We start from the raw sequence: 15015 nt of genomic DNA, 5'->3' as shown, positions 1-15015 counted from the left end.
AGGTGGACACCAAAACTTCCCCAACCAATCAGAGCGTTACAACTATCACATGACACGCCCACAACTTCCTTATAACCTCATTCTCTTGTTTTACCGAGATTTACAACACCTAAACTGCATGGTAATCAGCAACATGTTACATTKTAACAACCGCAWGTCCCATTAAGCTATAAAATTCACTAAATTAGTCATTTAATTTAAATACTGCGATTCGWATAGCCTTAAGCGTCTACCGCTAGCTAACATGCTAATATTTGGTCTGCAGCCAACAAGCAGGATTTGACAGTCCCGACTCTAATAAAAACAAAATAAATATATCCCAGTAAATAAAAGTAATTAAAACGCTCACAGACTGAACACATTTTTAAGTCGACATTTCTGCAGAGTGGAGTCCATTTTACCGCGAGGCGACGGCGTAATTTTCATTAGAAATTTTCCCCCTTACGTTTGCTAACCAAAGACGCCGTTTCGACACCCTGAATGAAACCTGCAGAAACTCACCAAGGTGCAAAGAACTCCACGAGAATGATCTCGTGGTCTCCAATCCTGCTTTCGAAATCGTCATCCGTGAACTCCAGCACATCACTGGCCCRGSTGAACCCGGCGAGAGCGGCCAAAAATATCAGTCTCAACATGGCACACCGAGAAGGCTAACAGTCTCTTGGCCTCAATGACACAAAAACTTCAGGTTGCAGATGTGAGTTGTGGCCGGCCCGTCTTCAGCTCTTCAAAAAGCCGCAGGACACTCAGAGCAGGGCCGAGACTGAAAGAGAAAGGGGACGGAGGAGGCGATGATGCTCACAAGCAGCACTGCCTCGTCCCGTAATCATAGTGTGGCAGCCTCCCATTGGTCGATTTGCTGCGTCGCTCAGCTCTGACTGACCAATGAGATTTCGGGAAATCAAACGTCGACGCGCGTGAGCCAATCGGAGCCGGACAAAAGTCGGAAATTAAGATGTTTATACTTCACTTGAAATATTGGGTTATTCACAAACTGCACAAATGTTTTYTTTACGACTGACAGAGACAAATGACGTGGCTCAACTCCCGGGTTAATAAAGCCGTMTTGTGAGCCGTAATTTGTGTTAAATTGGGAATCACGGAGACTGCCAGTGTAACGACTGAGTTCATGGGAATGCACTGCAGTGCTTTGCAGCAGTATTCTCACCCCATTGACCTGCTTCACATTTTGTCACCATTTAAACGTATTTAAAGAGGCTTTYCCCCCCCCCAAGTTTATTTGTTTAGCACATTTTCAGCAACTACAAAAGCATAATGCAGGAATTATGAAACAGGCAATTAACATTATATTTTGTCAAATACCATCGTCAAAATCATCAAGCAAATATAGATCAAGCATGTTGATCAATGTTCCATTAATTATAAATCAAAAACAGCTCTAAATAGGTGGGGGGKTTTTTTTAGCCTTAATTTGAATGAACTCAGTGTTCCAGCTGTTTTGCAGTTTTCTGTAAGTTTGTTCCAGATTTGTGGTGCATAGAAGCTGCTTTTTTGTAAAGTAGCTGAGAAGTGAAAGGAAAACTATAGATGGCTCATGGCTTTTGTTTTCATAATAAATGCAAATCTGAGATGAGATTAGTTGCATTCATTTCAATTCCACCCCCTTTAATATGATACATCTAAATGAAATCCAGGGTTCCTACAGAACCAGCCTAATTGAAGCAAAAAAGAGTCTAAATGTGTAATTTATCTCTGTATAAATACTAAAGTAACGTGCTTGAGAACATTAGTAAATAGTGTGAGCAGACGTTCTCCAGCAGTTCAACAACAACAACAACAACAACAACAACAATAATAATAATAATAATAATAATAATAATAATAATAATAATAATAATAATAATAATAATAATAAAAACTGTCAGAGCTAAAACGGAATGCTTGGATGAAAACTTTTCCATATCGCTCTGCTATGTTAGCTTGAGAAGCAAAACAGCTTGATGAGCAAGGCAGATAACATTTCAGTAAATGATTTCAACTCATATTATATAAATGATTGAAAACCAAATCAGATTGTCTAATAAAACTAATTATGATTAAAAATGTATTAGATTTAAGTAGAGATTTACAGCATTCACACCAATAAAATGAAGTGAATTTTCTTCTCTAAGTATTGTCTGTTTCTGGGTATCGGGCAGGAAATCCAGCCGTCAGCTGTCCTGAACGTTTTCCAATAACCTCTTTCACTTTAAGACCAGAGACTCCAGATTGTTTGAAACATAAAACCCCCTGGAAATGACTGAAAGACCATCGCTGGATTCTGTGTTGACACGCCTCACAGCTTTTTTTTTCTCACCTGCTGGTAATGAAGTGAAGATTATTAAAACCTCACAAAGCTGCTTTCGATTTTTACCTTTTTGCAATTATATGGACCAGCCACCAGATGRCAGTCTCTGACAAAACTCCAGCTTCAGATTTAAGGCTTTTCTTGTTCCTCTCCTTATTTCTTTTCACTCCGGCATAGTTATTATTCTAGACAGGAAGTAGATAGCCCCTCAAAGGGCGGAGCTAGGTCCAACCAGGCGGTTTGCACAGGTTAATGGTTGCCATGGAGATTAAAGAATTTCTCAAACATTCATAAAAAATATCACAGCAACAATCCAGGTATGTTTCTGTTGAGAGAATAACATTACAACATGATGTAAAGCTCAAAAATAGTCGATTTTACACAATACAGTCCCTGAAATAAACAGTAAGAAAGTGTTAAAGTTTTCACACGTTGGTATGAGCARGACGAGTATTGCTGCAAAAAGTTCTTGTTTCTACAGCGTTTCCGTCATCATATCTTACTGCTTTAGGCCTGCAGGAGATCAGTGGACTGTGGTAATCCTTCAGTCCCATGATGCCTTTCTGCCACACCTGCTGCTGTTTACTGTAAACCTGCAGAGCTGAGACAGAAGCTGACAGACACGGCGAGTCTAAGTCACACTTCTGTACTGCAGAGATGTTCTTCCTGTTCCCACAAAGCCCCATCGACAGACAGCTACCCCCGCCCCACACGAGCCCCACTGCTTCTCAGAGGAGTTGTCATGACAACCATGCTGCTCCTCTTCTATATTTGGAGCAAGGAGAAGATGAGCCATCCACCGTGGTGACACGCTCTGACTGCTGAGTGAGGGAGGAAATCTGGGCGTATTTGGGACATCAGAACCTTTTTTCTTTCTCCAAAACCCTTCAAAAAATAAATAAAAAACAAATAGAGAGAGAAACTGCTCTCTCGTGCCTCACACCACCTATTGTTGACGTCTCAGCCGTGTCTCCTCACAACAGTGGAAGCCTTGTTGTCCCGTCGGCCGCCAGACAGAAACACTTAGAAATCTGTTGGCCGTTTCATCGCGACAAGAAAATATGCGTTTGTTCGCAACGGGACAAAGCTCTTGTTACAGACTTCCAACGCCGCAAAGAAAAACACAGAGAGCCGTTCAAATCAAAGGGCTTGGTGAGCGGGCCGGAGCATTTCGATGGAGCCGCACTGGAGGATTAAATCTGTGTGTAAGGATGAAAAACAAGTGAAAACCGATTGGCTGGGTGAGGAGGGGAGCTTTAGCCAGAGAAGCATGAAATGAAGTCGAGAGTTTTTCATATTTCTGGGTGGATTAAGATTTAAAACTATTATATCCAACAAATAAATGTATTTTTGATCGGAAATGAGACGTGTATCTCTCAAAAGATTAAAAAAAAAGACTATGGATTTTAATTTATATGCATTATTTACATTATGTTTACAAAGTGGCATGCCAAAAAGCATTTATGTCCGTCTTAACCCTTATTCACATAAACCACTTTTTATTGTGCTTTTCTATTGATTGTTGGATTTTTGGTTCTCATTCATGTTCAGGTTTTGTTCGTTTTCTTGGATCTTGCTATTTCAGTTATTCCTTTTGTTAGTTCATTTATTTCTGCTTTAAACGTATTTCCCCCGTTTTAGTGTTTCTTTCCGTTTCCTGTTCATTTTCAGTTTTTCTCTCCTTAAGTTCTCTCTGCTTTGCTTCACCGTCACCCTACCATTCTGCTCCCCTCTCCAGCTGTTTATGACTTCCTCATTCGCCTCTCTCTGCTCCCTTCCCCAGCTGCGCCCACTCACCTGCGATTCGCTCTTCTGGTCGTTTTGTCATTCCCACTTCTTCCGCAGCATTTACGCTCCTCTTTCTTCTTCTTTCACTGCTGGGTCCTCCATTATACCTCCAGAGCTCCATTTAAATTTCCTTATTATTTATTAAATGACAACTGAACATTTTCTGGTTTGTTGTTAATATCCGGGTCCTACCACCGTCCACTACCATATTATATAAATGATTGAAAATCATTTATATAATGATTTTCAATCATTATGATTGAAAATCATAGACTTGATGCTAGTATCAAGTCTATGACTTGATGCTAGTATATTCATAGCATCAAGTCATAGACCTGATGCTAGTATATTCATGATTCATCTTTAGAAATGAGCTATGTTTTTAATGTTTTGCTTCCTCCATCGATTATCAGATTTATATCTGATAATCTGATAGGTCACTCCAAAAACAGTAACATTACATCTAATCATATACATTGGCAAAATTATGGGTTTTTTTTTTACTGCAAACCTAAATCTGCCAGAGACCTGATGGAATTGGAGGGCTGTAAAACAACTGAGACTAGGAAAGAGGCTTACGTTTCAGGAGCAGAAATGGCTTAGTCAAAGCCCAGATGCAAATCTAACTGAGAATCTGTGGCAATACCTTCAAAAACTGATGTTCAGAAGACAGTCCAGATTTGATTGTTCTTCAGCTATTTTTGCAAAGGAGAGTGGATAAATATTTCCACGAGAGCAGACTACAAATGCACGCCACACCTTTCAGATTTTTGCTTCGTAAGATTATTTTTTTTAATAAACATTATTATTAGTTTTATGTTTGCACAAGTAGAGAAAATAGAACATAACAACATACATTGTACTGCCTATAACCTTACATGGGTATGTGAAGAAGAGAAACAAAACAAAACAAAAAACACACACACACACACACGAAAAATAAAAAGTGGAAAGCCGCTGTACAATGTCACATTATGTCAAATCATGTATCCAATGGTCAGCAGACATTTATAGACATGTTTAAAGCCTGACAACACAAACATACCTAGCCGGGTGATAAAACAAAGAAAAAGAGAGATGCATAGTGATACAAAAGGAAGGTGTTCTTTACGTAAGACCTGGTGAGAGGTCAGAATCCACTTTATAGGATTCTGACCTCTCATCACAAGTTGCCTCAACTCTTTAGGTAGATAGCTAAGCACAGGAGACCACATATCCAGGAAATGTTTTTCATTACCCTTAAGAACTGCACTAATCATTTCATGAGGGAGAACCCTAAATATTTCTCTATACCATTGTGTGACAGTTGGAGGCTTTAATCCAATTAATTAAAATGCATATTTTACCCAGAAGCAATAATTTGTCACAAAGTTTAAAGTGTGATTGTGTCAGAGTGACTGATTTTAAAGGGAGGCCAAGAAGAAACAGACTTGGGTCACATCTGATCTTTATATGAAACATGTCACTCAGCTCTTTAGAAATTGCACCCCAGAATCTTTTAATCAATTTGCATTGCCAGAAATAATGGTAGTACGTTCCAACCTCTCTTCCACATTTGTCGCATAAGGGAGAAAGCTGGCAATCCATCTTATTCAGTATAAAAGGAGTTATATGTAGAGGATATAGTATTTTATACTGTCTCTCTCTGAGCGTATTACATATAAAGGTTGAATTAACTACATTAATGGCTTCTTCCCAGTCATCCTCAATGTATACTGTGTCGAGGTCTCCCTCCCATTTCCGCGCAATGTCCCCGGCATCACCTTGGGTGAGAGTAGAGCACTGTATAGAAAGCGGAAATGAAACGCCTGAGTTTTTTCCGGTCGGCGAGGAACTCCTCAATCTCGTTGTGTGTGACCAAGCCAGAATGAGAGAGCCTTATAGAACCAATGAAATGGTGAATTAAAAGAAAACTAAAAAAGTGTTCTTTAGGAATATCAAATTTTAACTGCAATTGTTAAAATGTCATGAGTACATTCTCTGTAAACAGATCTCCGATCACTCTCACTCCTCTGTTATGACGCAGGTCAAAAATGTTGGGCTCAAGGCCTGGGACAAAATCCTGGTTTCTTATGAGAGGTGTCAGGAGTGAGGAGCAGAGCCCACCTCCTGTGTGGTTCCAAATTCTCTGCCACACTCTAATTGTGTTATAAATGATTGGATTATGTTTAATATCTCTTGATAGCTTCTTCCCATCTCCGGTGGTGAGGCTCCACAAAGAAGCAGGCTGAGAAGCCCACGAATCCAGACAAGAGTTCGAGTTAAGATGAGCCTGTAACCACTCCCACGGATAACGAGCATGGCAAGCCCAATTGTAATAGTAGATGTCTGGCAAAGCCAAGCCACCTCTGTCAACAGGAAGCTGTAAAACTTTGATTTTCTGTCGTGGTCTCTTGCCATGCCAAATGAATCTGGAGAATGCTCTCTCTATATCCGTAGAGACTTTTTTGGATAGCCAATAAGGTAACATTTGGAGGGGATACAAAAGCCGTGGGAAAATGTTCTTTTTAATTAAACTTATACGTCCCATAAATGATAAGGGAAGGTCATGCCATCTTTCTAAGTCCCTCCTTATTTTACTAACTGTTGGAGAGAAATTAAGCTTCCATAGATCTGTCAGGTTAGGGGACACCTTAATTCCCAGGTAGGTGAAGCCATGTTGGGAACATCTCAGGGAATAGCTAGAGGGTAGGTCCTGGACAGTAGCAATACCTAATGGCATTGCTTCTGATTGATCAAAATTGATTTTATAACCCGAAAAGGAACCAAACTCATGAATAGTGGATAAGATAGCTGGTATTGAGATGTCAGGTTTTGTTACAAATAACAGAATATCATCTGCGTATAACGCTATTTTATGGATTTTACTGCCAATCATCACACCATGTACATTTTGTTGTGATCTAATAACCACTGCTAGGGGCTCCAGCGCAAGAGCGAACAGAAGCGGGGATAGATGACAACCCTGTCGAGTTTCCCTATGTATTGTAAAAGGTGGAGATTGAACACCATTAGTCATGACACAGGCTGATGGGAAACTGTAAAGTATCTCGATCCATTTCAGAAAATCACCCTCTATCCCGAAACTCTCCAAAACATTAAATAAGTACTTCCACTCAATCCTGTCAAATGCCTTTTCAGCATCTAAAGATACAGCAAAGGCTCTACAGTTTGTTTGGCTTGAGTATGTAAGAAATTTGTAAAAGCATGCACCATTTCCCCTTCACTTTACAATTGTGCATCTCTTTGAGTTACTATATATCAGGTGAAATGCTATTAAAATATATAACACAATTGTGGTTGTAATATAACAAAATGTAAAAAGTTTTATGAAACAGTGTTTGAATTTATACATTTAACAAAAGAACTTATGTCTGTATGAAAATAGGAACAGTGTGAACAAGTTTTTATTTTTATTTTTTACTAAAGATGGGTCACATGGCATCAAGGAACCATGCTAATCACAATTACAACCCGAAAGCTTAGTCGCCATGGTTACCTAAAGCTCGGGCTTCTTGTTTACTGGAAATAAATCCACCGGATTTCAAAAAGCTGATACAGAAGCTAAAAGAAAAAAAAAAGCAGCAGTCTATTGTGAAATGAGACACAAACAGAGGTGCTACCTGTTAAATAGATGATTTGTTTAATAAAAGGCATGACAGTGTGACAATCTGTTATGGCTCAAACGATATTGCTTCAGGAGCTTACAGTACGGAGCCCGACCCGGCCAAGTGTGTGTTCGGAACATTAGAACCCGACGAACACATCTGCTGGAGAAAACAAACATCTCTCCAGCCTTCTGCTTGGAAAATAAAACCTAAAATCTACATTCAAAATAAATCATCAAACTTCTGAAAAGAAACTATGTACACACATTCCACGATGGAGGACGGAGTACGGACGTATGGGACTACACAAGTGCCAGGTAGGAAGGGAAATCACCACGCAGGAGGGAGGGGGCGGTGACGTGGGCAGAGTGCAGGACATGCGGCTGAGTAAAGGTGGGAGCAACGGGAAGGGAAGTGTTGTTGATCTTTTTTTTTTTTTTTACATTTTTGGCCATGCAGAGAAGCTAATTATTTTTGTTTTGCTTTAATAAAACAGCCCCACAGCTTCCATAACTCTATAAATCACTTTTATCCTTTTAGAGCAAAATTATGATCTGAGCTCGGAGCGTTTTGAGTCTGATGAAGTTCTGGGACGTTACCAGCCAGACGGTTACATATTACATATAAATGAAGTGATAGAGTATACTGAGGAGCAGAGATGGGGTCGTTGATTAGATAAGTAGCATAGTGATGGTAGAGTAATAATAATAATGAATGAGGCGACAACATAGATATCTTTTTGAAATATCTATGGGCACACGTCTGGTGTGTGTGTTTGTGTGTGTGTGCCCAGAGGTTTGTGTGCAGCGATGAAGGGACCAGTGTCTACTTGAACTGCTTAAGGGGTGCTGGCACCTTGATGTCCTGGCCTTTCTCCAGCCGCTTCTCGCACTCAATTAGGTAGTTGACGCCATCGATCACAGTCTGCACCAGCTGGACCTGAGTAGGAGACAAACACCATATTTAGATCCTGTTATTCCTTGTCGTAAAAAAAAAAAAAAAGATGGCAAAACATTTCTGCATAGACAAAACCAAGCCTGCAGTGGATCTGAAGCAACCGTCAGAAACTACTAGACTTTGAATCTGAACAGCGAGTTTTCACATATTTAAAAAAAGAAAAGCAACAAATTACCTGGGACTCATTTTGTGACCGGCTCTTCAACTCTTATAAACAAAAATAATTCAAGATGACAAACTCTAATTTGCATAAACTGAATGCGTTTGTTATTAACAGATAGGAAACTCTAGTGAAACAGTTGGACGTGCTACACGTCATGTTTTGTCCCTACCTCAGACTGTCCCAGGCGGTCCAGGTTGGAGATGTCGAACACGCCGCCTACGGCCGCCGTGTCCACGCCGCCCGTCCCGCGCTTCTGCAGGCGCAGGCTGTCCAGGATCTTACTGAAGCGTGGATCCTGTTCGGCAAAAACGAGAGGAGTCAGCCTGGATGCTGATAAGACACAAATCACCAGGCATCTGCTGGATGGGTTTACTCATTTTTAATACCATTTGGTACCAGTGTGTGATAAGACCTGTTGATTATTTTTAATCAGCAGGTTTGAGTTAATCTGCTGATCCAACCCTGTTTTGTTCTTTCAGTGAGAATGAAATTACCCCGCAGATGCATTCCATGCGCTTCAGCTCACGGACCAATGTGTTACATCTTTATGAGACAAAAACTGAGGAAAATTACTATTTACATTCGAGCGAGGTTTTCACTACTTTTATTTTTATCTTCTTTATTTTGTGTGCATGTTAGCTTATTGTCTGAGGATAAATGCGGTTCAGTTTAATTGTTTACATTTAAACAAAATATTAAAATCATAAAAAACATCGGGTTTGATGCTTGTTGGTCTAAATAACACCGAATGTCGTCAGATTTCAGTGTATTTTGGGGAGTTTTGACGCTTTGTGGTTTGATATTGTCCACAGAAAAAGTTTGCGTGGCTGCCGCGAAAAAGTGTGCGCATATTTACACAAACCTTGACGCAAAGTTAATTTTTATACATGCTGACTTTTGTGTAAAATATGGCACCGCACATTTTTTGTGTGCACGCACGCTTTATTCATGATGCCCCAAATGTCAAACCAGAAAGTTCCGGTCAAAGACGCTCTCCATCCATTCTGACCAAGTTTGAACTATTTTGCAAAGAAAATGGGTAAAAACCAAAACAAAACAAGAACAGTCAGTTTTCAGTTTTAATGTAACAAAATGTGGAAAGATAAAAGAGACGTTAATACTTCTGGAAATAAATGTATTATCCATCTTTATAACATTTGACGCAGACAAACGCTGCGATTCTATTAGCCATGAAATTGAAATTATGAAAATAAATTTGCTTAACTGAAACACATTTTCCAGTAAAATGTCTTAGTGCTGGGATGAGGTGGTTTTTCGGCCATATTTACAAGGATGTATTTCGCAAAACTGCAATGAAAACACTTATTGCATCACAGGAGTCACGTGATCAACAACGTGAGCATTACTGCTGCTGGAAACAACAAAGAAGACAACAGGAAGGTGATGGTTTGTTTTTGTTTTTTCAGACAATGTGCAGCTGGTCCCACCAGAGCTCTCACCGTTCATAATGAGTTGTGTATTACTAACATGTTGAATCCATAACTCTTCTGCTTGTCGCTCCAACACCTGAACACCTCCTCTGGAGGCTGATGGATGATGAGCGCTAGTGCCATGGATGAATTACGAACATATCTCATGTAACTGTTTACATCTGTCGCTGCTTTAATTTTTAATAACTTATCGAGTGAACAAGCTTATTCAAAAGTGATTTCTACATGACTTATTTAACAGAAACACAACAACTGCAAAATCGTGTTTTTTCAGACACCTTCTGCAATGTAAACGCAGCTCCGGCTGCTCCTCATGACTAAACCCATGTAAAGTTGTGTGTTTCTCGTCAGGCTCCGCTTCAGCTCGTGCGTTACCTTGCTCAGACGGGGCAGCTTAACGTGGACGCCGGCCCTGAGTCCAGTTCCCAGGTTGGAGGGGCACGTCAGGATGTAGCCGAGCCTCTCGTTCCACATGAACTCCCAGCCTCTCTCCTGGATCAGCCGCTCCACCTGAGGGGGGGGCAAAGGAGTTTAAATCAAGGCAACCGCTCAACAGCATTTTATTTTTTCTACAAACCATGCATGACACACACACGCACACGCACACACACACACACACACACACGTGCGCGTACGCACACACAAATAAAAAAAATCCCCTGTATGACTGTGAAAGTGTGAGTGAGACATCAAACTTGTAGGAAAGAGCTGTGGTATTTTTACTTCTCCTTTACTCGTCGAATAGGAAATAACTTGGACGCATCGTCCACACATGGACGGTGCGTCCTGTACGTCTACCAATAGGCTTTATTTTGGAAGCAGGAGGACGTCTTCCTGTTTTTAGACAACACTAATGGCCCCGCATTGAGTTTAGAAAGCCGTCTAGCAGCAGAAACAGCCAACCATAACAATATAAGCACATCTATATTAGATAATGCACAGCAGACTCAGTTCTGGGCTGCATATCAAGTTGCCACAGAGACACTTAGGATCACACTGACAAATATCGACCAGAATAGCTGCTTACTTTATGTCTTCCCTCAACATCTTAAAGGGGCAGTATTATGTGAAACTGACTTTTTTGAGGCTCGCATCATGTTATTATGTTATTCCCTCATCAAAAACACACCTGGACGTTTGCTTTGATTCTTTCATTCATATTTGAGAAATACTTTAATCTCCATGGCAACCACTGAGCTGTGTAAAACGCCCTGGGGGAACCTAGCTTCGCCTTCGAGGACGAAGCTCCTCCTCTGAGCTGCAGTTTCCAAGCAACCAAGCTTCCATCTAACAGAGCATTTTATGCTCTGTTAGCTCCTTCAGACTAGCCAGCAGCAATTAGGAAACACCTGGTGGAACTGAGCATCTGCTGAGCTCATTATAGGAGCTACGTCTCAGTGCTTCACTGGTGAAAACATTTTTTAAATGTTAATAGAGGAGCCATGCTGTGATGACTTCCTGAAGGTGGAGCTTCAGAAAGAATGGGAGGTTTTAAAGAGACATATTTGATATCTTTATATAGCATTTTTAAAACTACTGACGACAGCACAGTTACTTGATCATGCTGTAAAATGGCACTGTGTGCCTGGAAAACACATAACACTGCCCCTTTAAGTAATCGGGAAGGATCCAGTCTCAACTGCGAGCATGTCTTACCTCCTTGAGGCCTCTGCAGAATCTCTCAAAGACCCTCTTCATGTTGCCTCCCTTCTCCATGGAGATCACTCTGGTGTGATCCTCCTCATTGATCCAAATCAAAAAGGTCTTCTCATTGTTGTGCCTGCAAACAGGGAGGTTTTCTACTTTATAAACAGTTCGGACGCATGCTATTGTAGCACCATCTGTTCTTTTCAGGTGCACAGACCCACAGTGTCAATTAACTGTTCACACGCACTCAGGAGCCATGTCATTGCTCAGTTTGACACTTTGAAAATAAGTTTGCTTCATGGAAACACACCCGTTTTGAGTAACCTTGTTCTTTAATGGAAACACCGTAAGTGTGAAATTGTGTTTTTTGAAACTTTTTGGAATATTGACAAGGTTTTCTTGCAAATTTGTAAAGGAAACACAGCGAATGCCAGGATGAATTTCATTTCAATTTGAGCTTTTAGTGATGAAGATTTTTTTTTTAGCACCATTAAATGTCTACATCTGGTGTGGTCATTGAGGACAGGGACGGCATGGAGGATCTGAGTGGACGGAGCTTTAAATATCCTACTGGATTTTACTGTATTTTAACAACACTGACATTGTGACGACGACAGCACTTTGAAATATTTTGCAGTTGAAAAAAAATATTTTTTTGTAAATTCAACATGGCGAACGTTGTTTGTTTATTCTTTAAATTTAACGATGCCATTTGTTCTCTAATCATAAAGCCAAAAAAATTAAAATGACATGACTGACGATAACAGCCGAATGTACATTTCTGACAAATACTGGCCAGATAATAAATCTGTTGGGTAATAAATTTTTTAATCTTTTTAGATCAAAACAAACATACAAGTTTTAAAGTAAAATAATCAGTTTTTCACCAATTTTATTCTCTCATGTGGTGTATTAGTCCAACATTAATAGTCTTGTGATAGTATTCCATGTAATCTGAAATGTAACACAATTTTATGTTTTGAAATGTTTCTGTCACACACACACCTGATTGGTTCAAGAACAAAACTCAAATTTAATAAAAAAGTTCCCAGTTTTAATAACTTTGTTTAAAATTAGAATATATTATTTCAATAAACAGATCGATAATTTGTTGAGTCATTAGGAATAATAAATATTCATTGCATCGAAACAGTCCAAACAAATCTTAAAGGACTTCCTGCTCAAATTAAATGCTTAAACACAATATATAGAGAAAGTTACAAAACTCTCAAAAAAAAAAAAAAAGTTCTCGCTAAGTTTTCTGCCATTTGGCAAATAGAAATAATTTTGCTAATTTTAAACTGACCTAAAATAAGAAAGGTTTAGTCTGATCCAACTGTCTTTTTATTAGATGTATGAAAATATCTGGTTTCAACTGTAAATAGTTGAAACAAATTTCGGTTTTTAATCAAATGTTAGATAGAACTTTATTACAAAATCATGCAATGTGAATATCAAACACTTTCAATGACTTTATACAGAAAGAAAGTACTTTCCAAACCTTGGAAACACCTAAACTAAATTCAAGCATTTTCAAGGATTTCAAGCACCTGTCTGAAACCCGTCATGGTGACGATCTCTCAGCATGAGTTTCACATTTTAAAGCAACAAAATACATTTTTCCCTTCAAACCACTCTCTTCTTTTTTAATAGAGGGTGGCGTCTGCGTCAAGGGAGGAAAAGCCAGACAAGACAGAACGAGAGAAAGAGGAGAGGAAAAGAAGATCACAGAATAAAGGGAGTAACAGAAACAAGAGGAGTGCCAGAGGGAGAAAAAAAACAGCTTCTAGTTCAGCTGAAACTAGAAGCTGTAGTTTAACTGAAAGAGGAGATGATGAGGTGAAGTTTGCATTATTAAGAGGAGTGACTGATAAGCTTTACAGAGGAAACAAACATGGAGGAAGGTGATTGATTTCGGCTGTCAGGCACATTGGAACTGGGGTTTATTCCTGCAGTTAATCTGAAATGCTGCTCGTCTCATTTTCACCTCAAATCAGCAAAACACAAAGGAGTAGCAGAAACGTCGAGGCAAAATTCACCCAAAGGTTTTTTAAAACGAATCATCGCTAAGTTGAAAAGTCCCGTCAGAGCACAACCAATACGATAAATGCAATTTGCCTGACAGGCTGAAGATTTAAATTGTCTGCTTACCAAATACCGCGGGCATCTGGCCAATCACGGGCCATGCCTGCGCAGGTCAGGAGTGGCGACACAGGTTTGTCGAACAGGAAGTGATCCTGATAAATACACAAAAAATATAAATTTTTTATAAACAACTTAGACTGGACAAGATTTTTTTGTTTTACTGTTTTACTAAGTAACCTGATAATAAACTATAAAACATATTAACATCATAACACATATCATCACCTTCTGAATACCGTATTTTCCGCACTATAAGGCGCACCTAAAAACCTTCAATTTCCTCAAAAGTCGACAGTGCATCTTATAATCCGGTGCGCCTTATATATGGATCAATATTGAGCCACAACAGGTCTAGCAACTACGGTAAGCAGCGCCAACATCATTTTGCCCGTAGAAGAAGCGCGCGGTGCATGCTGGGATAGTTGTCAGAACGCTGGTTTGTAATCTATTAATAAAGTTTGACTGACCTATCTACCTACCGACCGTCTAGAATCAGGTCGTCTGCAGGTCATTTAGCACCATGTTCTCCACGAACATGCTGTGCGCGAACGAAGAAGGGTGACCATTGTCCGGCCACGCCCCGGACCAGTCGCGGAAGGCTCTCCTCGCTGACAGAGTCAGACTGTTTTGTTGATATTCCGGTTAGTGCAGCTCCATCTAGTGGATTCATAACGTAACTCCAGCCTCTACCGTAGCATCTATTCTATGCACCTTATAATGCGTTGCGCGTTATATGTGAAAAAAGTTTTAAAATAGATCATTCATTGAAGGTGCGCCTTATAGTGCGGAAAAAACGGTACAAGTAATTTTTTCCGCAGAAGTAATTTTGACAAAACAATAAAAAAATAAAAATCACTGACTCTTTATTGCCAAAAGTTATTATTTTAGGAAGGTGGCTATATGGAAGGCCAAAAGGGACAAAATTAAATATTTTAAGCATAGTTTATA

The 15015-nt window shown here is 39.7% G+C and overlaps 1 protein-coding gene across 1 annotated transcript in view; it reads right to left on the bottom strand.

The window, feature by feature from the left end:
• Window positions 1–7722: 7722 nt before the first annotated feature.
• The window catches only part of LOC103465691 (creatine kinase U-type, mitochondrial-like), a 14442-nt gene continuing 7149 nt past the window's right edge, over window positions 7723–15015 (bottom strand). Inside the window, exons 5-9 of the mRNA XM_008410755.2 lie at window positions 14074–14159; window positions 11932–12055; window positions 10651–10785; window positions 8994–9119; window positions 7723–8643 (exon numbers count right to left, since the gene is read on the bottom strand). Of these exons, the coding sequence (XP_008408977.1) occupies window positions 8530–8643; window positions 8994–9119; window positions 10651–10785; window positions 11932–12055; window positions 14074–14159 (585 nt within the window). The 3' untranslated portion in view covers window positions 7723–8529. The remainder of the gene's footprint in view (window positions 8644–8993; window positions 9120–10650; window positions 10786–11931; window positions 12056–14073; window positions 14160–15015) is intronic.

The sequence above is a fragment of the Poecilia reticulata genome, linkage group LG6 (genome assembly GCF_000633615.1).
Source record: "Poecilia reticulata strain Guanapo linkage group LG6, Guppy_female_1.0+MT, whole genome shotgun sequence".
Classification (NCBI taxonomy): Eukaryota; Metazoa; Chordata; class Actinopteri; order Cyprinodontiformes; family Poeciliidae; genus Poecilia; species Poecilia reticulata.
The sequence above is the reverse complement of the archived record's forward strand: the minus strand, read 5'-3'. Positions and strand labels throughout refer to the sequence as shown.